Genomic DNA, 26,215 nt, shown 5'->3' on the forward strand with positions numbered 1-26,215 from the left:
GCTCCCAGCGGCCTCATGCTCCCTGTAGCCCCGTGCTCCCCGCAGCCTCATGCTCCCAGCGGCCTCATGCTCCCTGTAGCCCCGTGCTCCCCGCAGCCTCATGCTCCCTGCAGCCCCGAGTGTTCTGCTCCTGTGTCAGCTCCTCTCGCCACTGGAGCAGGGTCTTAATAATAACAGGACAGTCCCCCGAATGTCCCCTGCAGTGGCCTCACTGTGGCCCTTGTGTATCGTGTCCCAGGCACTGGCTGCTTGTGTCAGGATGGAAAGAAGGTTATGCAGCGGGAGCAGATAACTCCCGAGTCTTGGTGACTTATGGCAGCAAGTGTGTCTCGCTCGCAGCACTAGCCAATAGCGGTCAGAGGTCGGGCTGTGCTCTGCTCCCTGCCGTTTGTCCTGGAGCTAGACTGACAGATAGTGTCCAACGGGAACAGGGCGAATTGTCTTGGCAGGGCAGAGTAGACAGGGCAGCTCCCGTGCTGGCTGCTGTAGCTGCTCCTTAGAGTCTGATAGGATCACTTCCGCCCACATCTCTTTAGTCAAACTGAGTCCTTGGACCTCACCTGGAGGCAGGGGCAGGGCAGGATTGTCACCTTCCCACAGGGGTGAAACCAGAATATTTGGCTGTAGGCGTTCAGCCTGGCACACACCACTTGACACTGCTCATCCCTGAGAGTAGGGACCGATTGTCCCCTTTTTACAGCTGAGGAAACTGAGGCTGATAAGCTTGTGGTCATGCATTCAGGGTGTTATGGAAATAAACCTAAACACGGGCCTGGGTGACTGCAGAGCCAGTGCCAGGCTGCCATGGGATGGGGCCAGAATTTCAGGGGAGCCTGAACGACGCAGGAGCCTGCCTGAGCCCAGAGCTGTCTGCCTCACCCCCGGCTCATGGCTTTCTTTCCCCGAAGATGCCCGGCCCCATGCGAGGCACATTCCCAGGGGGCCCGTGCCCACCAGCACATGGCCTGGTTTTGAAGGCAGCACTTAGCAGCGTTTCAACAAGAGAGGAAGGAACCCTGGGATCGGCCATCTGGCGCCCTTGCTTGTCGCTTTCTCCAGCCTTTTGTTCCGCTCTTTCCCTCTTATCTTTATTGATGCATTGATTTAACTTGTAATTACTTTGAACACTCACAAGCTGGCCAGTCTGCCCAAGGACAAGCAGCTTGAAGTTTCTAGCTCTTAGGACACAAAGGAGCTGCAGCCACTCCAGCGCCCGTCAGGAAGTAGCCACCATCCTGACTTTTGGCTTTACCCTTTACTTTTATCAAATTACCCTTTACTTTTATCAAAATTCAAATACAGTTTTGTTTCATCTTCATTGCTTTGGATCTTTACATGAAGAGACCCACCTCTGTTGAAGTGGACTCCTGGGACCTGCTTCTCTTCCTCCCTGTTAGCGATCAGCACAGGTGTGGCAAGCCATTCTGTGTCCCGTCTGTCACGGTGGCCTTCTGGAGCTGCCCCGTCCACCCGCCATCATAGCAGCAGCGACCAGGTGGCACAGGGCTGAGCACCTCCCAGGCGCCAGCTCATTAAATGTTCCCCTTGGTCCTGGGAGTCAGAGATTTTCGCCCCCATTTTGCAGAGGAGGAAGCTGAGGCTCAGAGAGGTCACCTCTAGCCCAAGGCCAACCTGCTGGGCAGCGTGAGGCTGGAACTTTATCTGACGTCCTCAAGTGGGGTCTACCTGGGAGTCAGGGGGCCAGGGTTCCGGGCCCAGCATTGATCCAGGCATGGAGCCCCCGGCCCAGGGTGTCCGGGCTCTTCCCGCTCGGTTCTTGGTAGAACTGGCCTCTGACAGCTGAAAAAACCAGCCTCAGGCCTCACCTGCTGACCCTGGGGACAGGAGACGCTCCACGGCCCCTTAGGGTTGCTGGTGGGGAGACTGACGCAGGCCTCGACGCCATCCAGCACCGAGCTTCCAGCCCTCTGGGAGGTGGGCTGCTCACGCTGAGGCGTGGCGCTGACTTTGGCCCAAGGTCCCAGCTAGGGTTGGTGGCTGCCGAGTCCTGGGTTTTCTGCTATTTGGAGAATTTTGTTCTTGGATCCTCCCTTCCCTGAGCACCCACTTGGTGGGAGGGGGTAGCTACAGGACGGGAGCCCTGTATGTCGCTCCAGATTGGGGATCTGGCGTTCTGGGAGCAAGGAGGGTTTGGATGGAACAGGTATCCCAGGAAGGCAGAGGTGAGGCTTGACCAGTTCTGATTGAAACTTAAGGCCGTAGGCCTGAGGCTCCAAGGTGGGTAGTTGGGAACCTGGACAGCTGGCCCTCGCCCAGCCCCACCCCACCCAGGGCCGCCTTCAGGCCCAGGGCTGGCACCACCCACAGGGGTCAAAGCCCTGTTCTCTGCTGCAAAGGAGCCCAGCCAAGCCCATCCCCTCGGGGTTACTGTGGGAGAGCTGGGCTCCGTCCTCCTCCTCATGCTTGCTGGGAGCCCCTGCCCAGTGGCCTGGTGACCTGATCACTGGGGTGGACAAGTTGCACCCTCTCGTGCCTGCCACCCATCAGCCAGTCATGTTCATCTACTGTGTGCAGCCCCCCCAAGGCCCAGAGTTCCCGGGGACATGGTCTCAGGGTGGCAGCGGAGGGATGGGGCGAGGTGGGAGCCCTCGGATGCAGTGGTCTGTGCGCCTCACTGAGGAGGCCATGCCCTGGCTGGGCCCTGACGGCCATGAGGAGTTCTGGGGCAGGGAGGCCCAGGCAGAAGCCCTGGGGAACTGTGCTTGGTGGCCCTGGATAGAGAGGGGCCGGGACCAGGGCAGCCAGGGACAGGACTGGACAGGGGAGGGAGCAGCATGTGAGGGGAGCCCTGGGGGTTCCAGCAGGGCAGCGGCCTCTGAGATTTTGTCTGGAGCCTTCCTCTGGCCCTGCCTGGCCTCGAGGGGCTCCAGAGTGGAGGCCAGGGCCACTGAGGGGCTGCTGTGGATGCCCAGGTGGGAGTGGTGGAGGGTCGTGGGGCAAGGTAGCAGGAAGAGGGTGAGTGGGGCTGGTAGCCAACAGGAGATGCCGACAGGAGGTGCCAGGGGTGACACCCAGGCCCTTTGGGGTGGTCTGTCCCTTGTGATTGGACAAGGTCTTGGGGCTGCTGTCCAAGACATGGCCAGGTAGTGTGAGGTCCTGGCTCCCAGCCCAGCTCTGCCACTTTCTGGCTGGCCTCCTTGGGCAGCTTCCTTCATCTCTCTGGGCCTCAGTGTCCTCTTTGGGATGGAGACAGAACCTCATATTGTGGTGCTGTCAGGAGCATCAGCACAGCTTCTGTCCTGTGAGGACTTCCCTTTCCCTGCTCTGTGAATGCAGAGGAAAGATTGGGGCCCCACTGTGCCCTTTCAGCTGGGTAGGTGTGCCCCCACCCCTGCTCCAAGACTCCACCAGTGGACAGAGGCTGGTGTCTGTGGAGCAGCTTGACCAGGCTGTCCTGGGACTCCTGAGACTGGCCCCACCTCGGGCAGTTGCTGCCACATGGAGGATTGTCCAGAGCTCTCCCGGAAACTTGCTCTCTGCTGGGACTGGCATCCCTAACTGTCTCACCAGGGATGATAAATCCATCGGCCACCTGGAGTGTGTCCATCCCAGTGTCCCTCCCAGCTGGGCTCAGAGAGTACACTGTGATTGATTAGTGATGCCTGCCATGGGCAGGGGCTGGAAGGGTAGTGGCTGCTCCTTGACAGGCCCTGGGGTTGCTGTCCCTGTCACAGCCGATCCTCCAACGCGAGGCCCCCTCTCACTAGGGAGACTGCCAAGGCCTTGGCCACCAGCTGACCCTTCATTTCCCAGCAGACAAGTTGGCAGGAAGTGCGGGGAGGAGGAAGAGGGCCTTCAGCTGCTGTGTCGCCCAGTCCCCCTTGGCAGTCTAGAGAGGAGAGGGGTGTCTCCTACGGTGACACAGCAGATTGGTGGTTGCAGAGAACCCCAGTGTGGCCGCCCACTCCGGCCCTCCCAGCCCAGCTCTCCAAGTAGGGGTCCTGCGTGCAGCTCCCACTTCCGAGTGTTTGCTGGAGGAAGGTCCGCATTTTAAGCTTGTTGCCTTGGGCATGCCGTGTGGGCTCCTCCTCCTGGGTCTCGGACCAGAGCCCCTGCCATCCAGCCCGTGGATTCAGTCCCTGACCTGGCCCAGCGTGTCCACGCTTCTGCTTCTGGCCAGGGTGGGACGCATGTGCAGACAAGCCGCCGTGGCCCATGTCCACCCACCCAAAACTGCCCAGCCTGGCTTGTGTTATCTGGCGACTGCACCAGACGTGAGAGTGGGGGAAGCTCAGGAAGCCGTTTGTGTGCTGCCCTCCCGCAACAGACCCCCACTGGCCCAAGGAAGGAAACCGCTATGTTCAGGGAGAGGGAAGAAAAGGAACGGTGTTTCCAGTAGCTGACAGAGCGTTCCATGTTCACAGGAGGAGCTCAGAGCTGTCCTGATCAGGGGCTGCTGAAGAACCAAGGAGCTGTCTGGGGCCCTCATGGGCACCTTTGGGCACAGAGTGTTGACCTGCAGGCCTGGAGTCTGGAAGCGTGGGCAGACCCAAGCCTTGCCTGTTTCCTCCTCATGAATCAGACCTGTTGTGTCTGAGTTCCTGTGCCATAGTCCTCATCAGTCACTCTGTCCACCTTTCTCTGCCCAGCACGACTGAGCTCGGTCGAGGGTCCTCAGGCCAAGGCCAGGGGGACAGCTGGGGCTCTGGCCCATCAGTGCCCAGTTTGGAGGCGTCCTGATCCCCATCTTGCGTCTGCAGGGAGTGTACCGTAGCTTTCGGTTGGCAGAAGTGAGATGCACGGAGGCCTGACCCACAGCTGGGTGGAGCAGCCGTGTCGGGGCCTGGGGGTGCAGGCCTCAGCCCTGGAAAGCCCCTGCCGGCCTGTGGGCTGCAATGCCCCTGTCCCAGAGCCTCCTCCCTCAGCCCCGTTCCCTGATGGACAAATCCTAAGTGTTTGTCCCGGGGGCTTCCTGCCAAGCCTGGGCAGGTGTCCCCTGGGAAGAGGCCTGGCATGGAGCAAAAGGCAGAGTGGCTTTGGAGGCTCTGCGCGCTCGCCGGGGAAGGACGCCCTATGGGCCACTGGCCGTTTCCTTCCAAACCGGTGCCAGCCGAGATTCCCTTACGAGAAGCGTGTTGGAAAATAAAAATATATATTATGCTTTGCAGCTGCTGAGAAGTCACATTCCTCTGTCATCAGCAGCCACTCCAGGCCCCTTCCTCTCCCAGACAAAGTAGCGTGGGCAGGGAACCAAGCATTTCTTTCCGCCTGGGAGATCCGTGTCTTCCTCTGCCTTGCCGGGGTTCTGGAAACAAGGGCAGAAGCAGCCTAGCTGGATTTGGGGGTCATGTGGGGTCTCTCCTCTAGGGCTCTGGTGTATTCACCATCTCCCCTGGTGAGCTTGGAGCTGGCCACACCCCCGCCTTGCTGGACCTGCCATGGCAGACGTCAGGCCACACCCCCGCCTTGCTGGACCTGCCATGGCAGACGTCAAGGTCACTGCCGGGGCTATGGCAGTGGCCATGCCTCAGTGCCCCCACCTTCCAACCTGCCACCCCATGGGGGAGAGACCCTCTACTTCCATCCCGACTTTGGTTTCAGATCCTGGTAACCACACCGGGCCAGCCCATTGGTCACTCTCGACTCCAGCCCCATGAGACTCCTGCCCCACCTGGCACTTGAGTCTTCATCTACCCTCTGCCCAGGCTGCCTCCTCCAGCCCCTAAACGGTGCCCATGTCCATCATCACCTTCCCCCTCTTTCCTTCACATATCACGTCTGAGGCAGGTGGCTTGTCTGAATATTACAGTGAGTGAGCTGAGGCCAGGGGATGTAGGGCCCTTAGTAAGCTCCTAGCTAGGAGGTTTGTGGCCAGGGTTCCTACCCCAGCCTGTCTTAAACAAAGCTGGAACTCTGGGCCAGGTACAGTGCCTCACACCTGTAATCCCAACACTGGGAGGCCAAGGTGGGAGGATCGCTTGAGGCCAAGAGTTTGAGACCAGCCTAGACAATATAGCAAGACCCCATATCTACAAAAAAAACCCAAAAAAAAAACCCAAACAAAGTCAGAACTCTGAACTCAAAATTAGACTTTACTCTTCACACCAGCTCCCTTGCCACCTCCTGCGAGAAGCCCTTCCTGGTTTCCCCAGGTTCAGACTCCCTCCCACCCTGAGGTGTCTCTGCGTGCTCCCTGCACCCCTCAGCCCTGTGCTGCCTTCGTGCTGGGTGTGTCAGACTCATCTCCGACACTGGCATCCCCGAGCCGGGTGTGGCCATGGGTGGGATGCCGGGTTCGACCTGGCCTCCTCCCATTGTGATAGCCCTTCTGGGCTGGGTGGGATGGCGCCCTGAGGAAGGAAACGTGATCTGTGGGCTTGTTTTGACAGTTGGAGCTGTTTAGCAGGGGAACCGTTTCTAATAAGCGAAGCCCTGGTGCTTCAAGGCCTCCCTGCCAATTAGAAGGCAGCACCCAGGTGACTCCCTCAATAATTAAACGGGCCTGGCGGGCCCTCCGGGCTGCGCTGCCTGATGTGCCTTTCAAGTTTGCCTGGCTGCTGTTTCCCCGGCACACAGTGCCAGAAGGGCTATGGCCCGGCTCCCGTGCCCTGGGCGTGGGGTCCCATGGCCCCCCCACCCGCGCCGTTCTCTTTCTCCTCACCATGGCCTCCGCCTGCGTGAGATACCCCTGCACCTGGTGGTGTTCCAGTGCCAGGCTGGCGCCTGGCCCTCCCAAAGCCTGATTCTGAAGCTGGTTTCAGAATTGGAAACTGAGGATTAGCCAGCACCTCCCCCCCGCCCCAGCATAGTGTCAGCACGTAAATGCAAACACTGTTGTCTGCCATCTGCAGGACTAAAGCGGCCAACTTGTCCCAGTTTAAGCACCAAAAGTCCCGCATCCTAAGAAATCCCTGTCCCGGGCAAACCTGGACAGTAGATGTCAGTGCTGGTCACACCTGGCCTCAGAGGCCGAGGGCGCTCCCTTGGGGCCATGAGCGGGTCTCGCCCTCCAGGATGTAACTCAAGGCTCTGCCTGTTCTCTCGGAGGGCTCCGGCTGGGCGAGGAGCACCAGGGTGGGTCAGGTGGAGCAGCCTCCCTGATGCACTGCTGGTGCACACGGTCCTTGGCAGTCACTGTGCGGGGGACTTTTCTTCTGTTAGTCGGGTCCTACTTTCTTTCTGTACCGGCCAAGTGGAGGCATTAGGGACTGTCTCAAGCCTTGGATCCTTCACCCGAGATGTCAGCAGAGTGTGGGAAACAAAAACCGTGTCCCAGACTCTGTGCATGACGGCTGGATGAGCCAAACGCTGATTTCTGTACCTTCTGGAATCTTCAGTCCCTTCCAGGATCCAAACGTTCATTTAGGGCTGCGTTCTTGTTCGGATGTACTGTGGGAGGAAGTGCTCGGTGGGGTGCCCTGCCTGAGCCATGGCAGGGCTGGGTGGACCATCTGTGGGGAGCGGGCGCTTTTCCAACTGTGACCCAGGAATTGGTCCCACTGCGGCTGGCTCTGGAGGCAGAGTGGGTTCAGAGGCCGAGCTGGTGGAAAGTGGAAGGGGAGAGACCCGCGCTGGTACGTGCAGGATGCTCGCTAGGAGGCTTATGCACCATCTCCCTTGGTCTTAGCAATCGCTACTACCCGCCCCCATTCTGCAGTTGGGGAAACTGAGGCTCAGAGACGGGCAGAGCCAGGGCTTGGACCCAGACCCATTACCTGCAGAGGCCTTGCTCTTAGCTTTCCCCACAAGGTCTCCCCTCGAGTGAGCACAGTTGAGGTGCTGGGGTCCGTGCTGTGGCTTCTCCCTGATGTTATCTCCAGGTGTTTGGGGACGGAGCCTGGGAGCTGCATCTTGGCCCCAGGCAGGGCTGTCTGTGGACACTCACTCCAGGATGAGACGCACACCTGCTGGGTGGATTCGCTCTGTAAGAGGCAAGAGGGGCTTCCCTGCTCTGAGGTGGCAGTAGCCCCTAGGGAAACAGGACCGGGACTCCAGGGGTGCAGGAGTGGCCACGAGCCCTACATGATGGAGCCCTGGAGTCCGCTCAATATGCAGAGGAGGCCGCTGCCAGATGAGGTCAGCAGGCCCAGTGCTGCATCCAAGCTGGTTTTGAAGCGCTTGAGTAGAACCTGGGGCGGTGGTGTTGTGGGGACCCAGCCTTCTCTCCCTGTAGCCGCTGCTGTTGTGGAATCTTAGATCAGCGCCAACAAGGGGGCGTGTTCCCCATCGAACCCCACATGTGAGGCCCCACAGTCCTCATGGAAGCACAGTAAGACGTGAGCTGTCCGGGCTCATCCCCTAGAACCCAGGCATCTGCCACCTGCCTGGGAAGGAGGGCAGCTGTGTTTAGGGTCCTCTCTTTGGCTACTCTGGTCTTTGTCTTAAAAACCAAATCTGGCTGCCGGCTCCTCAGGGCCTTCCAAGAAAGCGAACCCAAGCTGTCCTCCCTCTAGCTGAGATCCTGAGGGTCTGTGCTGACGCAGACCTGTGCTTGCTACCCTCAGCTTGGAGACCCCTGAGCGTCCAGTGGGCCCCTCCCACCAGACTGTGGGGCCACCAGGCAGCTGTAGGCACAGTGGCACAGGTGGTGCTCTGCAAAGGCCATCTTTTCACAGAAGTCCCGAAGGCAAGAATAGGAGCCTGATTTATTATCCTAAAGCGAGATTCAAGCTGCTCCTTCTCCCTGAATCGGTGACAAATGGCCACCCAGGCCAGCCCCACGCGGGTGCACCGTAAATCCCCGGGGGAAAGACAGGAGGGGAGTGAAGGAGCTCTTTGGAAGCAGGAGCTATGTTTCCTCCGCTCTTTCTTCGGGGTTTGGATTTGGGCACCCCGTGGGGTGTTGTGTTTCCCGGTCTGTGTCCTCTGGCTGGTGACTTATCTGGCCGTGGCACTGGGACTGTGATTGTCCTGCCCAGAATTGAGCTAACTGGGGAGGCCTGTTGGGGGCTGGGGGAGCTCCTCGAGCAAGCAGTGGCTCGGGGGCAGGAGTGGGGAGTGGGTGCTGAGGAAGCTTGGGGAATGGGATTGGACGGGTTGTTTGAGAGGAGCGGCTGCTGCCCAACGGCAGGCTCTGCCGGGGATTTCTCTGCACTGGGCACTTGTGGCTTCTCTGCTTCCCGTGCGGACATCCGCTTCGTCCCCTCCGCGGCGCAGTGGGAAACTCCGCTTCCCGAAGCCAGGCGCGAGGAAATGCAGGCTCAGGAAGGCTCTGGTGGGAGGAGAGGGATGCAGCCACTCCTGGGGAACCAGGATGACTGCTCTCAGGACAACTTCTGGATAGGCTCCGGTTGGCCTTGTCTGCTTCTCATGCCCTGCTCTTAATGAGCAAGGCAACACCACAGGGCAAGGTGTGGCTAAGGGACACCGGGAAGTGCGGGAAGGAAAATCAGCTGGTGCCTGAAGATGGCCTCGGGGGTGGGGAGGGGAGTTGGGGGGTGGAGCTAGGCCTTGTTGCAAAATGACCACAGTCTCCACCCGACCCACCCCCACTGGGCTTTAAGTTGCAACTGGGATGTGGCCCCAGAAACTCTGCTCAGACATTCTCTGTGCAAATGTGTGTCCCACTGTTTAATCAAGGTCACTGTTACAAAGTCCCTACTGAGGGGTGACTTGAATACCTCTGTGGTCTCTTACGAGCTCTCCATGAAAATGCCTCTTCGTATAGGCCGGGCGCAGTGGCTCACACTTGTAAACCCAGCACTTGTGGAGGCCGAGGCAGGCGGATCATGAGGTCAGGAGTTTGAGACCAACCTGGACAACATAGTGAAACCCCATCTCTACTAAAAATACAAAAAATTAGCTAGGCATGCTAGTGGGCACCTGTAATCCCACCTACTTGGGAGGCTGAGGCAGGAGAATCGCTTGAACCCGGGAGGCGGAGGTTGCAGTGAGCCGAGATCACGCCATTGCACTCCAGCCTGGGCAACAATGTAAGACTCCGTCTTGATCAAAAAAAAAAAAAAAAAAGAGAGAGGCCGGGCACAGTGGCTCACGCCTGTAATCCCAGCACTCTGGGAGGCCGAGGCGGGCAGATCATGAGGCCAGGAGATCGAGACCATACTGACTAACACGGTGAAACCCCATCTCTACTAAAAATACAAAAAATTAGCCAGGCATGGTGGCGGGTGCTTGTAGTCCCAGCTACTCGGGAGGCTGAGGAAGGAGAATGGGGTGAACCCGGGAGGTAGAGCTTGCAGTGAGCCGAGATCGCACCGTTGCACTCCAGCCTGGGTGACAGAGCGAGACTCCATCTCAAAAACAAAATAAATAAATAAATAAAAATAAAATAAAATGCTTCCTTGGATCTAATTTGATGCTGCCGTTTCAAGGGGGTAAAGAGCAGCCTGAGAATATCTGACACCCACCCTTCTGTCTACTTATCCATCACCCACTAATCCCACCCACCAACCCTCTCATTTGTTCATCCGTCTACTCATCCATCTGTCTATCAACCCACAAAGTCCAACTACTCTCTCATCCACCTGTCCTCCCAGACATCCATCCATGCACTAATGAATCCAGCCACCCAACAACCCATTTATCTGTCTTTCCACCCACTTACTTACCCACCCACCCATCTATCACTCATCCACCCATCCCACCAACCCAGCCATTTACCCATCTAGCTACTCATCCATCCTTCCATCCATGCATCCATGTATCAGTTCATCCAACTACCTGCCCATCCATCCATTCATGCATCTGTTCATCCATCCGTTCATCCATCCACCCACCCATCCATTCATCCATCTAGTCACCCATCCATCCATCCATCCATCCATCCATCCATCCATCCATCCACCCACCTATCCATTCATCCATCTACTCACCCACCCACCCACCCACCCATCCGTCCATCCATCCACCCACTTACCCACCCACCCATCCATCCATCTGTCCACCCACCCACCCACTTACCCACCAATCCATTCATCCATCCATCCACTCAACCATCCACCCACACACCCAGGCACCCACTCAGCCAGCCAGCCAACCATCCATCCCCCCCATCTATCCACCCATCCACCCATCCATCCATGTACTCATCCATGCCTTTCTAGCTCCAGGCACTGTGCTAGGCAGAGGCTGACCCAGGCTGAGAGACTGATCAAGTCTTCCCACCTGCAGTAAGGCTTGGATTCACTTGGGTGAATGGTGGGAGGGCAGGGGACTGAAGGCAGAGAGCAGAGCAGGTGCAAGGGCCAGAGTCAGCATGGGCGTGAGGGTTGTAGGGGGAGTGGAGTGAAAGGGGACTGGGACCTGGTGAAACCTCCTCTAGTCTCCTGCGTATTTCTGCCCCAGCGGCTGGGCGCTGAGGCCCCACATGGTCCCTGACAGGGTGCCTCCCTCTCCTGCTCTTCCCCTCCTGGCAGAGCCTTTGTTGGGCTGTGGCAGAAATTAATTGGATTTGCAGCTCCATTCTCAAGGGGATTTGTGGCCTCAAATAGGGATCTTAGAATAAAAGTGGTAAAGATTTTACGGGCAGCAGTATAATTCTTTGGACTTTAACATTCCTGCTTTATCTCCTCTGGGTCGGGCAGGTAGAGGAGATGACAGGAGGGGTTGAACAAGACACCGAATGAAATGCAGGGAAGGAAAATTTACAACCACCACAGCTCAAGGTCAGGTTTTTTAAAAGACAAAAGGCTTTTTTTTTTTTTTAATTTATTTTTTTGAGATGGAGTCTCTCTCTGTCACCCAGGCTGGAGTGAGGTGGCGCAATCTCGGCTCACTGCAACCTCCGCCTCCCGGGTTCAAGTGATTCTCTTGCCGCAGCCTCCTGAGTAGCTGGGATTACAGGTGCACACCACCACGCCCGGCTCATTTTTTTGTATTTTTAGTAGAGACGGGGTTTCACCATATTGGTCAGGTTGGTCTCGAACTCCAGACCTCAAGCGATCCACCCGCCTCGGGCCTCCCAGAGTCCTGGGATTACAGGTGTGAGCCCCTGCACCTGGCTGACAAAAGGTTTTGAAATGACTGTTGTGCCTTATTTTAGTGGGCCCTCGCTTTCTGTGTTAGGAAACAAGAATCCGAAATCATCATGGCAAGCGGGGCTTCCTCACGAGGCTTCAGAAGGCAGTTTTCTTGGACGGCGGAAAGTGCCCTGAGTGAGGATGATACTAGAAACACTAAATCGCAGCTGCCATTGTTGGACCCCACTAAGTCCAGAGCATTCTGCCGTCCTACAGCTGCCCTTCCCAGCAGCCCTCTGAGAAGACACTATTACTTCCATTTTCCAGGGGGAGAAGGCGGACACTCAGAGAGGTTTAGTAGCTTGTCCAAGGTCCCAGGGAGCAGGGGATGGGCCTAGGGTTCACACCTGGGTTAGCCCAGCTCCAAAGCTTTTCCTCTCCTTCACTGCCCCCGGGCTCAGCTCTCCTGGCAGGGCAGGTGGGTTCTGTCTGAGTCCCAGGACTGATGGAGGAGTAGAGCCCTGTGTTAAGAACGCTGTGCTTCAGGGATAGGAGAGCTTTGATTGATGAGTGATGTCTGCCTGGGCACAGGAAGAGTGAGAGGCAGGTGTGTGTGTTCACTCATCGTTAGGGTGGGTCTCCTTCGAAGTGTGAATGCATCTCTCGGTTGGCTTAGCAGGGCGGGTTCTGGAAGTACAGTCTCCGAATGGCCGTCCTGTTGATAATCCAGGATTCGATGGGATGCCCCGTTTCCCTAAACTGTCGCCCACACTCTGTGATCAGATTTGAACAAGAGCACAACCTCAGGAGTTTGGTATTTTCTCTTCCCTCTCTACATTCTTTTTTTTTTGAGACGGAGTCTCGCTCTGTCGCCCAGGCTGGAGTGCAGTGGCCAGATCTCAGCTCACTGCAAGCTCCGCCTCCTGGGTTCCTGCCATTCTCCTGCCTCAGCCTCCCGAGTAGCTGGGACCACAGGCGCTGCCACCTCGCCCGGCTAATTTTTTGTGTTTTTAGTAGAGACGGGGTTTCGCCGTGTTAGCCAGGATGGTCTCGATCTCCTGACCTTGTGATCCGCCCGTCTCGGCCTCCCAAAGTGCTGGGATTACAGGCTTGAGCCACCGCGCCCGGCCCCCTCTCTACATTCTGCGTGAGAAAGCACGTTCATACTTTGCCACGATGTCATTTTTTACATAACATACTTTTATAGGAGATGAGTGGGGTTTAAAATATTTACTTACGATGAGGACACATTTTCATAATGAGAATTTTGATTCTGTTTTTCTTTATTATGAAGTCATACCCATCATCACTGAAAATTTAGAAAAAGCAGAAATGACTGATGAGGTCGGAGACAGGGATGGCTGGACGTAAGCGAGGGGCTGGCGTGGGAGCGGGGACGGCCCAGGGCTGGTCCTGGCAGCGGGGTTTCATGCTGAAGGGAAAGAAGCCTCCACCTCTGGGTCCTGAAGCCACATCTCAGCCTGGCAGAGCCTCCTGTGCTTTCCGGGGTCACCCGCGTGTCGGCCAGTCCCTCCAGGTTGTGGCTTCTCAGCCCCACCCCCATCAGCTGCACGGGGTCTGTGTCGGCCTGGGGCTCTGCATATCACGGGAGGAGATGGATTCCTTGAGGGGCTTCTTGGCCGTGAATGGTGCTGTGTCAGCAACGGAGCCCTGGTGGGGAGGATCTCGTGGCAGCCTCAGCTCTGCCCGTGACCCGGGACACGCACCTCCACTGGGGGATGCGGCTGTATGGTGATGGGTGGAAGGAGGGAGAGTGGCTGGAGCAGAGAGCCGAGCTCACCCATGCAGAGGTCAGGCCTGGCTGTGCTGCCCCCTTGGACACGGGCTTTTACCAGGAAGCCACAGGGGCACGCTGACCAATGGCCTGGTGGGTCTGGCTTGGGGACCTCCGACCTGAGACCTAGTCCCTGCAGGTCTGTGACAGAGCCAGGTAGGACCCAGGCCTCCAGCTCACAGCTCAGTGGACTCCCCCCTGCCCCTTCCGCAGGAACACAGGCCCCCAGCCTCCAGGCGGGGCAGGGCTGCCAGGATGGACTGCTGGAGATCCCTGCTGGATCTCGGGCTGAGCAAATGTCAGCCTGACCCCAGGCAAGGAAACAATCCCAGCTGGCATCTGGGCCCAGGCAGCCCCCCGGCTGGGATCTCCCGTCCCATCCTTAGTGACAGGTTTCCTACCAGAACACGCACCCAGGGGCTACACGGGGATGTTTGGTTTAATTAAGGGGTCTTTCAGGTCTCCTGTAGAGATGAGTGGATTTGGCCCATAGCCTTGAACCAGCTGCAGCCCCCTCTTCTGGGTGTTTGATCTGCCTCTCCTGCCTCTCCTCCATCCCATCCCTCCCTCCCCTCCGCCTCTGCCCCCTCCCCGAGGCTGGTCCGGCATTTCAGCTCTGAGTGGTTGGCCTGTGCTGGCCCAGGCTCGCCTTGTGCAGGGAGGCCTGTAGACTCGGGGCTACACCCATCTGTCTGTCTGCAGAGGACGGAGCAGAGCGATGCTTTGGGTCCTGTGGGAGGAAAACCGCTTCCTTCCATCCCTCCAGGTTCTTGGGCGGGTTTATGAATTGAATTGACATAAGACAGATGAACAGGAGAAAAACAATTATAATTATATACATATGCTTGAGAGTTCCACAAAAATGAGATGCAAGAAGAGCCCAAATGATTAAAGTTTATGTATATATATATATTTATATACCATCCTGAACTAAAGAAAAGCAGCAGAGTTGGGGCGTCTTGGGGGCGGAGGGGGAGGGAGATCAGTGCCATGTTCCTTCTGGGGAGTCCCCATGGGGCTCCTGCTCCCTTTGTAGGAGGGGAGGCTGCAGATCCATGCAGAAGGTTCCGAGGGCTTTTCATTTTCGGGACTCTCTTCCTGACCTCAAGCCAGGGGCTGGTGGGTGGGGTGGGTGAGCCCCTACCCTCGGTGCCTCAGAACTCACCCCTCCCTTCTGGAGTCCCCTCCTGCTTCCTCTCCTGCGGGGACTGAGCTGGCAGAGGAGCCTCCTCTCCACTGCAAACCCCCTGGAAGTGGGAGTGCGGGTAAAGGGGAAGGCAGGTCGCTGGGCAGATGAACGCCTTCTGCAGCCCTGACCTGGGCCTCTCATCTGCCCACTGGACACCCAGAGCCCAGAGTGTGCGTGACACTTTCCTTGCCCCCTGGCGAGCTGGGCATGGGTCTCGTCTTGCCCTACGGCCCAGTTGGCTCGTTCTGTGACTCTGATCGGTGTCCGCGTACCCGGTATCCTTCTAGAGAGTGGACAAGAGCCCCTTTGCTCCTGGCCGGGCCACACTGGGCTCTGCCGTGGGGTCCAGCTGGGGTCCCACTGGCCGGCAGTGCCGGGACCTGCTCACCTCCCTCTCGCCTTCTCTTCCGCAGGCCTTTTCCCTCAGAGGAGACCGCAGAGAATGACGATGACGTCTACCGCAGCCTGGAGGAGCTGGCGGAGTAAGGCGGGGGGATGGGAAGAGGGGAGGAGGGAAGGAGGGAGGGGCGGGGAGGTTCCTGGTGGTGTCCAGAGAGTCAACAGGAAACATGGCAGCCACAGTGCAGGCAGAGCTGGCCCTGGCTCTTCCCACGGGGGCGTCTCCTCATGATGGATCATGGCGTGGGCTGCCATGCTGAGTGGGAAGGCATGCATCTGAGAGGCCCTCAGAGACGAGCAGATCTTCACACCCCTTGGACATTCTAGAAGGCTGCCAAGCCAGTCTAATGGCTGGCCCAGGTGTTGGCCCGTTGTCCTAGCAGGGTCCTCCATGAGGGCTCGTCTCTGCGAAGCTGTGGGGCAGAGAGGGGGCCTGCTCAAAAGGCAGCCCGGCCACGCTCCCCAAGCCGGGTCTTGGGATGCCGTGTCGTGAGGAGGGAGCGGTGCTACCAGAAGCAGAGGCCCCTGGAGCGCGGGCTCAGGGCACAGGAGTATGTGGGCTCGGGGTTGACACGTGGCCCAGCAGGCACTGCCCTGCCTCAGTGGACCCGCCTCTGCTCTTCTCTGTGTCCACCTCATTCCTCCCTGTGAGAGGCCTCTGCTCCACCCAGGCACTGCCCAAGCCTGGCCACTGCACCAGGGCTGCAGCCCCACCGGGACTCGTGGGAATCTGTGACCAGGGTGGGATCACGTGACCCGCTCCAGGAGGAGGGAGGTAGGAGGGTAGGAGGAAGGGGCCTCACCTGCAGGTGAGGGACCCAGGCTGAGACCTAGCGTCCTTGCTGGGGGCTCACAGCCCGGCTCATCCACCGCCCTCCCAGGCCACCGGAGATGGTGCCTTCGAGCTTGCTTGCTGCCTGGGGGCCTCTGGAACTGTTTGACAGCAGCTTCTTAGCTCAACCACAGTTTCTTCTGGGAAGACTCTTAGGGTTTCTCTCTCCCCTCATCTTGGAGCACAGATTGAGAATGGCAACCCAGAGAGGAGTAAGCAGGGAGCCGCGTGTACTGCCCACCTGCTGTGTAGGCTGGAGCTTTGCCTGTCTTAGTGCTCAGCCCACATCCAGAGCTGTCTTCAGGTTGCAGGGCCCAGGAAAATACTTCCCGCAGAATCCCTGTCTATAGACACAATTCAAGTCATCCCCAAATCACGCAGCGCCACGCTGGCGGCCCAGTCTCATGCAATTCTGTGAAAGAAATTCTTCACCCACCAGCTGCAGTAGCTGCCATCAGCCCATCCCTTTGATGCTGGGCTGGCCACGGGGTCCTGGGGAAATCCCACTGGTCAGACTCCCAGAGCTCCTCCAGACATCCGGTCAGCCCCACGTGGGTCTGAGGGTTGTAGAGCATCCTGAAGGGGAGAGGTGGGCACAGGGGCCACGCAGGTCACAGCCAGGCCTGGGGCACCCACCTGGAGGCCACTGTCCGCCCTGACCAGCCTCAGGAATCTGAGGGAGACTTCGAAAATTCCAAAAAAAAAAAAAAGCTGCTCACTCCTAGAATCCCAGCACTTTTTTGGGAGGCTGAGGCGGGCGGATCACCTGAGGTCAGGAGTCGGAGCCCAGTCTGGCTAACATGGTGAAACCCTGTCTATACTAAAAATACAAAAATTAGCCAGGTGTAATGGTGGACACCTTTAATCCCAGCTACTTGGGAGGCTGAGGCAGGAGAATCGCTTGAACTCAGGTGGCAGAGGTTACAGTGAGCCAAGATGGCGCCACTGCACTCCAGCCTGGGCGACAAGCATGAAACTCCGTCTGGGGGAAAAAAAAAAGAAAGAAAGAAAATTCCCAAAACTGCTCACTGCAGGCTCCTGAGACTGACTGAGGGACTGTCCATCTCAACCCTGTAAGGGGGGAAGCAACTGAGGCTCAGATAGGGCAGGGCTTCTGGCTGGTGGCATGGCCAGAGGGAAGTCCCTGAAGGATAAGCCCCCAGCCCCCAGCAGAGTCTGCAGCCACCCTACTTGCTATGCACAGAGTTGGAACCATACCCCCCATACCTTTCCCGGCATTCCGTGCCTTGGAAATCCTTCTCTGCCACGTCCGGGCCAAGGTGTCTCCCCCTGTGTGAAGCCTCTTGTACGCCATCCTGGCCAGCGCCCCCTCAGCACCCATGCCTCTGTTGGGCCTCTGGGCTGCCCTAGGGGTGCACCGTGATTAGGGAGTTAAATGCCTGTCCCCTGCCTATCAGAGGGTCAGACCCTGTGTCGTCTTCCTGTCCTCTCCTGGTCCAGCCCTAGCAGGGCAAGCCTTCTGCACGTGGTAGGACGCCTGTACCCACATGACAATGACAGCAACAGTGGACGGTGCTTACGAGCTTTTTGGGGGCTGGGCACTGCTGGGCTTCATTCCCTTGCATCCCCCACCCTCAGTTGCTCTGTGAGGTCTGTTTTGTGGTTGTCCTCATTTTACAGATAAGGAAACTGAGGCCCAGAGAGGGGACACCACTGGCCCATGTCACCCAGCTAGTAAGTGGCAGAGCCACGATTTGACCCTAACCGCCCACCACACAGAGCCTGTGCCCCCCAGAGCTTGGGGAGCTCCTGGCCGGTGTGAGGGCAAGTTCCTGACCTGCTGTTTCTTGTAAGTTACCAGCCTGAGGTTGGGGTTCTGCGCTCTCCAGAAACATCCCTCAGTGTTTCTGGACAGTCAGCACAGGAGGGCTCCGGGATGATGGGGACCACATCGGCCTTGTGTGGCCCACTCCATAGGAGCCTGGCCAGGCCTGCCCCTGTTGGTTTATAGAGCACATTCAATTTTGAGGATTTTTGCCTGGAGAGTCAGGCTAGATCCCAGGTTGCTCATTTTGTTTTTCTTTTTTTTTTTTTTTCTTTTTTTTGAGGTGGAGTTTTGTTCTTGTCACCCAGGCTGGAGTGCAGTGGCGTGATCTCAGCTCACTGCAACCTCCACCTCCTGGGTTCAAATGATTCTCCTGCCTCAGCCTCCCGAGTAGCTGGGATTACAGGCATGTGCCACCACGCCCGGCTAGTTTTTATATTTTTGGTACAGACAAGGTTTCACCATGTTGGCCAGGCTGGTCTTGGGCTCCTGACCTCAGTTGATCCACCTGCCTTGGCCTCCCAAAGTGCTGGGATTACAGGCGTGAGCCACCGCACCTGGCTGGGTTGCCCATTTTCCATCTTTCTCTGCCCATCCTGATTGTGACTGATCTCTTGAACCAAAATGCAAGGTGGAATTCCTCTCACCCAGAAAAGCAACTCTGGGAACATGTGGCTTTGCATCATCCAGTAATGTTATTCCCTGACATTAAGACTGAACCTCCTTAATCCAATGAGCTCTTTATGACTGCAGTTATTGCAAACGTAAATCATCAGTTCTAAGGAAGGGGAATGCATCTGAATCTTTAACTTGCGATTTGGTCCCGGTGGCTCGAGTTTAATAAATTTTTTATGTTGTTTCCCCACCTCCTTCTTTCACTGAAAGGCAAGATATCCTATCCTTTCTCTGTGGACTTGGTATGGATATTTAGCCATTATGGCAATTTACAAGACACAAATGCATGCCATTTCTTACCTGGATCCTACTTGGGGAGAGAATGTGGTTGTTAATTTTCAAGGCTGGAGCTGGGGAAATGGCCTAATCAGAAGCCAGGTGCATTAGTATTATAGTTGAAAGATTCCTTGAATTAGAAAGGAAAGAGGTTTAGTTGACTCACAGTTCCAGAGGGCTGGGGAGGCCCCAGGAAACTTACAGTCATGGCAGAAGGGGAAGCAGACATGCCCTTCTTCACATGGCAGCAGCAAGGAGAAGTGCAGAGCAAAAAGGGGAAAGCCCCTTATAAAACTATCAGATCTTGTGAGAACTCACTCACTATCACGAGAACAGTATGAGGGATATGAGGGTCACCGCCTCCATGATTCCATGACCTCCCACCAGGTCCCTCCTACAACACACGGGGATTATGGGAACTACAATTCAAGATGAGATTTGGGTGGGGACACAGCCAGACCATATCACCAGGCACAGGAGTGAGGAGAGGGAAGGGATGTTTGGAGCAGAACGCACCTGTTCTTTGCTTTGGGCCCATAGCCAGACGCCCAACATGAGGGTCACCTTGAATGTCTAAAGGACTCCCCTGGCTACCCAGACCCCAGACACTCTGCAGCTGTTTGGGGAAAAGTCAAACACTGGCTCACAGATGCAGCTGTCTCCCAAGGAATCTGGAAATGCGGTTTTAGGAGACCAGCGACGGGCACCGTGTGAGTGCCTGTATGCTTTCATTCATTCACACAATCATCGTTCATTCCATCGTCAGCTGGTTCCTAAACACTCTCTGTGTGTCAGTCTTGGGACCAGGAGCTGGAAACACATTAAGATGAAGACACATTTCCTGCCTCCCAAGACCCAGGCCCCATGGGGAGTGTGGAAACCGAAGGACAGTTTCAGGGTAGTGTGGTGGGATTACAGCAGAGCCACGTCAAAAAATAAGAAGGGACAAATGAAACTAATCTTAAGAATGTATTTTATAGGCTGGGCATAGTGGCTTACACTTGTAATCCCAGCAGTTCACTTTGGGATTGCTTGAGGCCAGAAGTTCGAGACCAGCCTGGGCAACATAGATCCTGTCACTGCCCTCCAGCCTGAGCGACAGAGCAAGACCTTGTCTCTCAAAAAAAAGAAAAAAAAATGTATGTTATATTTAACCCAGCATATTCAAAATATTATCTGGGTCACCTTGTGATCAGTATCACAGATCATCCTCGAGCAGCGTATGTTTTGTGGTTGTTGCACTGAGTCCTCTGATCTGGCATGGAGCTTGCACTTGGGCGCTGATCACTGCAGCTTGTAATGTTGTGAGCCGGACAGCCACACATGGCACGTGGCCAGTGGCTGTGTGCCGGGTCGCACGGGTCTTGGATCCAGAACATCTTTCTGGGAGCTGGAAACAGTCCCCTGCGTGGGCACGTATAACACTGAAGTTACTTTCTCAAGTGCTCTAAGCTCGCTTTTGAGAGCTTTGAATAATGCATAGTCAAATAATAAGAGCAGCTGGTTGAAAAAATTAACACAAAATATTGCCACTTAAAAATGCTTTATCAAGCAAAATAAGCCCAAATGGACGGCCTGTTTTTAAATTGCTCTAATAATCAGTACCTTGCATTTGCATAATGGCTTTTCCTTGGCAGGCACCGTGCTTCCCTTCTCGTTCCTGCCCCACTCTTGGGGGCCCCGGGCTACATGCCTGCACTGGGGGGCTCCCAGCCTGGGGTCCAGAGGCAGGTTTGTACATAGAAGAGTGACAGGCACAAGACAGTTGGCTGTGGGAGCAGAGTGGGGCTGGCGGAGTGCTAGGTCAGAAAGAAAGGAAGGCTCCTCAGAAGAAGGGACAGCCGGACCTCAGCGCCCAAGGAGGAGCTTGCTGAAGACCGGGGCAGTATCCCAGCACGAGGAGCTGGGCAGGGTGTGGAAGGCGAGGCTGGAGGGCAAGGTGAGGCTCCCCATCTGGAGGCGTAGCTGAGGGTTGTTCCAGCGCAAGTCCAGTATATTGTGCTATTGTGGGATAAGGCTTGGTGTTTGCAAGGTATGGGAATTCTGGAAGTTCCCCGGGGACTCACAGGGAGGACCACCCTTCCCCCAGGAAGACACAGGGCCCACATCAAAATGCCTGCTGTGACGCCAGCCTGGTGGCACTGCAGTGACAGTGCTTTCCTCGCAGTAGAAGGACACCTTGGGTCAGCCTGTGCTGGCTGCAGGGGGTCCAGGAAGGTGGCTGCATGCCGGCGATGTCCGTGCTCGGTGGTCAGCCCCAGTGGGCACAGTGGTAGGTGGTGATGATCCTACTCAGTGGTCAGCCCCAGTGGGCACAGCGGTAGGTGGCGATGATCCTACTCAGTGGTCGGCCTCAGTGGGCACAGAGGTAGGTGGCGATGATCCTACTCAGTGGTCGGCCTCAGTGGGCACAGCGGTAGGTGGCGATGATCCTACTCAGTGGTCGGCCCCAGTGGGCACAGTGGTAGGTGGCGATGATCCTACACCACAGTGGTAGGTGGTCAGCCTCAGTGGGCACAGCGGTAGCTGGCACAGTGGCTTCTTCCTCCCAGCTTCGAGAAACATCCCTCCGATCGCTCTGGCCTGGAGTTCCGGGGTCCTCTGTCCCCCTCCTGGCACTGCAGCCAGCTGTTCCTGGTTCCCTCCTGGCACTGCAGCCAGCTGTTCCTCGTTCGTATTTTCTGTTCACTGAGGCTGAGCGTGGTCCCCTGCAGTCTGTGGGGGGCCCTGGGAAGGCTTCCAGGTCTCGATGGAGGAGGATCTGGAAAGGGCACCCGGATTGGGTGCCACAGAGTGCCATGATGAGTGTGTCTTGCGAGGACACTGGTGCCACTGTAGCAGGGCGGCCCTTGGCTGTCTGTGAAGTAGGCTGCACACCCTAGTCCCCAGCAGGGCCAGGCCGCCTGCCTCTGTCCTCCCTCCTGTGGTGCCAGCAGGTGAGAAGCCCCTGAGAATTCTTAGGGGAATTGAAGGGACACGGGAGAAATCTGAAAGCTCTCACTCGGGGCAGATGAGAGGCCAAAGGAAGGACGTGGACATGAGACCGAGCTTTATTTAGCCAACCACTTGATCCTGTGTGGCTGGGGGTGGGGTGGTTGGACCTGGATCCTCTTCCCGGGGTGTGCTGCTAGATGTTTGACAGCCAGCTGCTAAACATGCCTCACCAGGAGCATCCTTGTCTGCAGAACGGGGTCCTGTGACCCCACAGGCTGCTGTGGGAGGGCACCCCACCGACTCCAGTGGCTGCATGAGGAGGGAGTGATCCCAGACACAGCCAGGCTCTGTCAGGAACCACTTGTCCTCCTGGCTTCTCCCCAGAGAGCCTCTGAGCAGGAGCATCCTTGAGGGGAGAACGGCCCCTGAGTGCCAGCGGGGAGGGAGATCCTGGGGCCGGGGCTCTGGGCGAGGGCGTGGATGTGAGGCCGGGGCTGCTGGCTGCTTTAGTGTGGCGAGTCGTCAGGGCCCAAGGTCTAGCTGGCCTTTCCTTTCCTTTCAAGGGGCTGCTGCTCTGGGCGGGTTAAATGCCACTCAGGGCCTCAGTTTCCCGGTCTCTGAAATGAAAGCGTCCGCCCGGAAGGTCTGTGAATCCCTCTGAGCTTGACGAATCCACAATTTTATGATTTAGGAGCCTGCTTTGCATGACACTGGTTTCACTTTCCTGGGAGCTGAAGTGATTTTCAGGCTTAAACAAATGTGATGGTGACACGGCAGGGAGTGTAATTTATCCGCGAATGTAGAGCTGCATGCTTTATTGCATCATAAAATGACTGTGCAGCTTTAAATGTGTCATGTTAGCATCGTTGGGATAATTTTTTAGGATGCATAAAATGTAGAAGGAGTTTCTGGTGTCGAGGAGGTTTGGACGTCTTCTTTCTACGTGGGGAGTGAGCGGGAGCTGCCTGCTGGTGGTGACCTGGGAGGGGAGAGGCCGTGCTTATCCCACTGGATCCTGCCCTGGGGCCTTGGCCACTCTGTGCTGTGCCGTTTGTCTGCAGGTGGACAAGGAGTGAGGAACAAATCACTGTCTTCTGTGGCCCACCCTCCCCGCCGTTGTCCTCACCCTGCCCACTTCTCCCAAAGGAGGTTTGTTTAGATACCATCTCCTGAGCTCACGTACGTTCATCTTCACGCTGGGAGGTCCACGTTGTGGAGGACGCCTGCGTGTGGAGCCTGAGTTGAGCTGGGAGAGGCTGGGTCTGGGATGCCTTATGTCTGCCCCAGAGGATTGTTTTTCCAAAGGAGACAAGTTTGAAAGGACACACTTGGCGGGCGCGGTGGCTCAAGCCTGTAATCCCAGCAGTTTGGGAGGCCGAGACGGGCGGATCACAAGGTCAGGAGATCGAGACCATCCTGGCTAACATGGTGAAACCTCGTCTCTACTAAAAAAAAAATACAAAAAACTAGCCGGGCGAGGTGGCGGGCGCCTGTAGTCCCAGCTACTTGGGAGGCTGAGGCAGGAGAATGGCGTAAACCCGGGAGGCGGAGCTTGCAGTGAGCTGAGATCCGGCCACTGCGCTCCACTGTCTCCTGGGCGACAGAGCGAGACTCCGTCTCAAAAAAAAAAAAAAAAAGCAAGCAGACACCACGAAAACGGCCCCACGAGAAACAAGCAAATGAATCCAGCCCTGTTAGACAGCCCCCGGTCCCAGGCACACATCAACCCTGCCCTGGTCTGAAGGAGGCCGGAATGAAGCCCCCTGCCCCAGCGGAGGTGTTGACAGGTGTCCTCCTGTCCCTCCCTAGTGGCCCGAGGCTTGTGCGGGGATGGAGGGGTGGCTGGAGGGATGGAAGACAGGTGGGGTTTCTTAAGGCGGCTGACGGCTGGGACAGAAAGGCCTTTGCCCCGCCAGGTCCTTCATCGACAAGGACACCCGTGGCTGGACTGTGGCATCATCTGCTTGGAGCTGCCTCCCCGATGGCCGTGGTGCCTCATTTGCACAACAGACCCTTTAAGACTGCGTGCTTGGCCCCACCTGGGCTTCTCCTTGGCAGCGTGTGGCTCCCTGAAATACTGCCGAGGGCTCTTGCTGCTCGGTGTGACTGTGAGGCCAGGCCTGGCTGTGGGGATTGGTTGAATGGAGTGAATGAAGCCAGCATCCCCGGAGGGTGCCTCTGTCAAGACACTTCCAGTTACGTCTCACTGAGCCCTGCAGGCGGAGCCCTGAACCCTCTGCCTGGACAGGAAGCAGACTGGGCTCTGAGAGAGGCAGGCGCCTGGTCAGGGTCACACAGAACTAGGGGGCAGAGCTGCAATTTGAGCCCAGCTCTGTGTCTCCGAGGGTCATTGTCAGACCACCACTCCCTAACCCCAGGGGTGGCTAAAAGACCCCTGTCCCACAGACCTGGGACCTGGGACTCTTGTGAGCCCCTGCACTTCTCATTCTTGAGACTCCTCTACCTCCTACATGTGCTATTCAGGCAGCAGCCTCTGGGGCAGACCCTGACAAGCCAGGAGGGCAGGAAGGCTTCCTGGAGGAGGTGTTCATTTTGAAGAGTGCATAGGATTTGCCAAAGTGTGATTTAGGAAACCTGCTCTTGCCCTCTGTGCCAGGCCACTCACTGCCTTGCTTTGGGCTGGGGTTTTAGGAGTGTCTGGGTCTTTTCTGTGTCTGTTCCCGGGAACCGAGGGCCAATGGGTCTGGCTTGGAGGTGATCCTGTGTACGCAGTCCAGCCTTTCTCGCTCTTGTGGTCTAGACAAGCCCGGTCCCTGTCAGGAGGTGGCTGCGGGACTGCTGGGCGGGGGCTCCCTGTCCTCACCTTCCCTGTTAACGGAGCCATCAGTACTTCCCTGTGGGGCTGGCTGTGGAGGCTGCAGCTGGTTGGGGTGAGAGCGCCGTGCTTTCAGGGGCTCTCCCCGCCCCCTCGGACGTCTTGTTGGCCCCTTGGTACTCTGGCACCACAGTGGGCCCCAGCTGTCTGCAGAGGCCCTGCTGCCATGTGGCTGGGGGCTTCAGTGACCTCGCAACCCTGCTCCCCCACCCCCAGCACTGAGGAAGAGGCCATTTGTTCCTTCTCAGTGGGAGGTGGCAGGGGAGCCCTCTGACGCACGCAGAGCAGGCACGCGTGACCACCCCACCCGCTCCACATTCCCGTGTGTGTGAGAGCAGGTATGGCCTGGGACTTCCAGGGGTTTTCATGTTTAATACCTCGTTACACTCGAGTGCTTTCAGGGCCGATTCGGTCACACCAACTCTCCGGTCTCATTTAATGCGGTCTCTGTAGAGGGAGGGGACCGGCACAGAAGAGGCGGCTTTAAAGACACACACATTCATCTTGCTGTTTTCCAGGAACGAGTAGACAGCTGGGCTGCAGCCCGAACGAGGGGGCTGCGTTGTGTCTGATGAAGGTCCCTCCCTCCCTAAATCTCATTCCTGGTACTCTTCCGGAAGAGGAAGACTTCTCCCCTTTTGACATTATTTCCCTGTGTTCAGCATCGACCTGACTGACACACAGTGGCACTTAACAAATATTGCTCTAAAATGAACACGCGTCACATGCTGGGTTTTACTGTAGAAGTCCCATCATGTACATAGTATCTCCTATATTGACCGCCCAACTCCTATTCATTCTACAAAACCCAGCCCACAGGTCACCTTCTCTAAGAAGTAGCCCCCAACCCTACCAGGCTGAATTGAAGTTTACCTTCACCAGATGCTTAGAAAGGACAGCAGGACAGTCTCTGCCACCGACTTTCCCTTGACTTCCTGCTTTGGTTTCTCACTGCCGAGATAAACGCTCCAGAAGGGTCATTTGTGAGGGAGCGAAGCACAGAGAGGACACCTAATTAGGCCTGGGCCTGGTGCACTGTGGTAGGAGGAAGGGCTGGGGGTAATGAGGTCCCGAGAGCATTCATGATTCCTGTACTGGAGGATCTGAGCCATAGGTCCATACGCTGTTCGACAGTCCCCGCTCCTGTCCCCTGAGAGCCAGGCCCTAGGCTTTGCCACTTCATCTCAGCCCTCACAACACTTCAGGGTCGGTGCTTCAGCACCCATTTTGCAGTTGCACAAATTAAGGCTCAGAGAGGGTAGGTGACTTGCCGGAGGTCACACAGCATGCTTCACATGGCAAAGGAGGAATTGAAACTGTGTGTTGTGGCCCGAGACATTCCCCTGGGCCCAGTCCTTGTGACCTGGCCCCAGGGGCTGTTCTTTTTTGGTTACTGAATATTTTTAGATGGTGGGAGGCTCTTTTACTGCTTAGAAAGAATCCCCCCAAAAGAGGGAGTTACGGCCAGGAGGGACAGTCTGGTGGACGGGTCTCCTTCCGGGAATCCAGTAGCCGAGGCCTGTGCAGGTGCGCGCATACATGGCTTGGCGAGCTGGGTGACTCCCATGCCCTCTTTGAGTCCTGGTTTCCCCACCTGTAGAAAAAGCAAGGCCT

General features: G+C 56.9%; 1 protein-coding gene across 3 annotated transcripts in view; it reads left to right on the forward strand.

Moving 5' to 3' along the window:
- The window catches only part of VAV2 (vav guanine nucleotide exchange factor 2), a 234,561-nt gene that overhangs the window by 145,308 nt on the left and 63,038 nt on the right, over positions 1-26,215 (forward strand). For all 3 annotated transcript variants that reach the window (XM_025360220.1, XM_025360221.1, XM_025360222.1), the window contains exon 4: positions 15,277-15,345. In XM_025360220.1, coding sequence (XP_025216005.1) covers positions 15,277-15,345 — 69 coding nt within the window. The remainder of the gene's footprint in view (positions 1-15,276; positions 15,346-26,215) is intronic.

This window comes from Theropithecus gelada, chromosome 15 (genome assembly GCF_003255815.1).
Source record: "Theropithecus gelada isolate Dixy chromosome 15, Tgel_1.0, whole genome shotgun sequence".
NCBI lineage: Eukaryota > Metazoa > Chordata > Mammalia > Primates > Cercopithecidae > Theropithecus > Theropithecus gelada.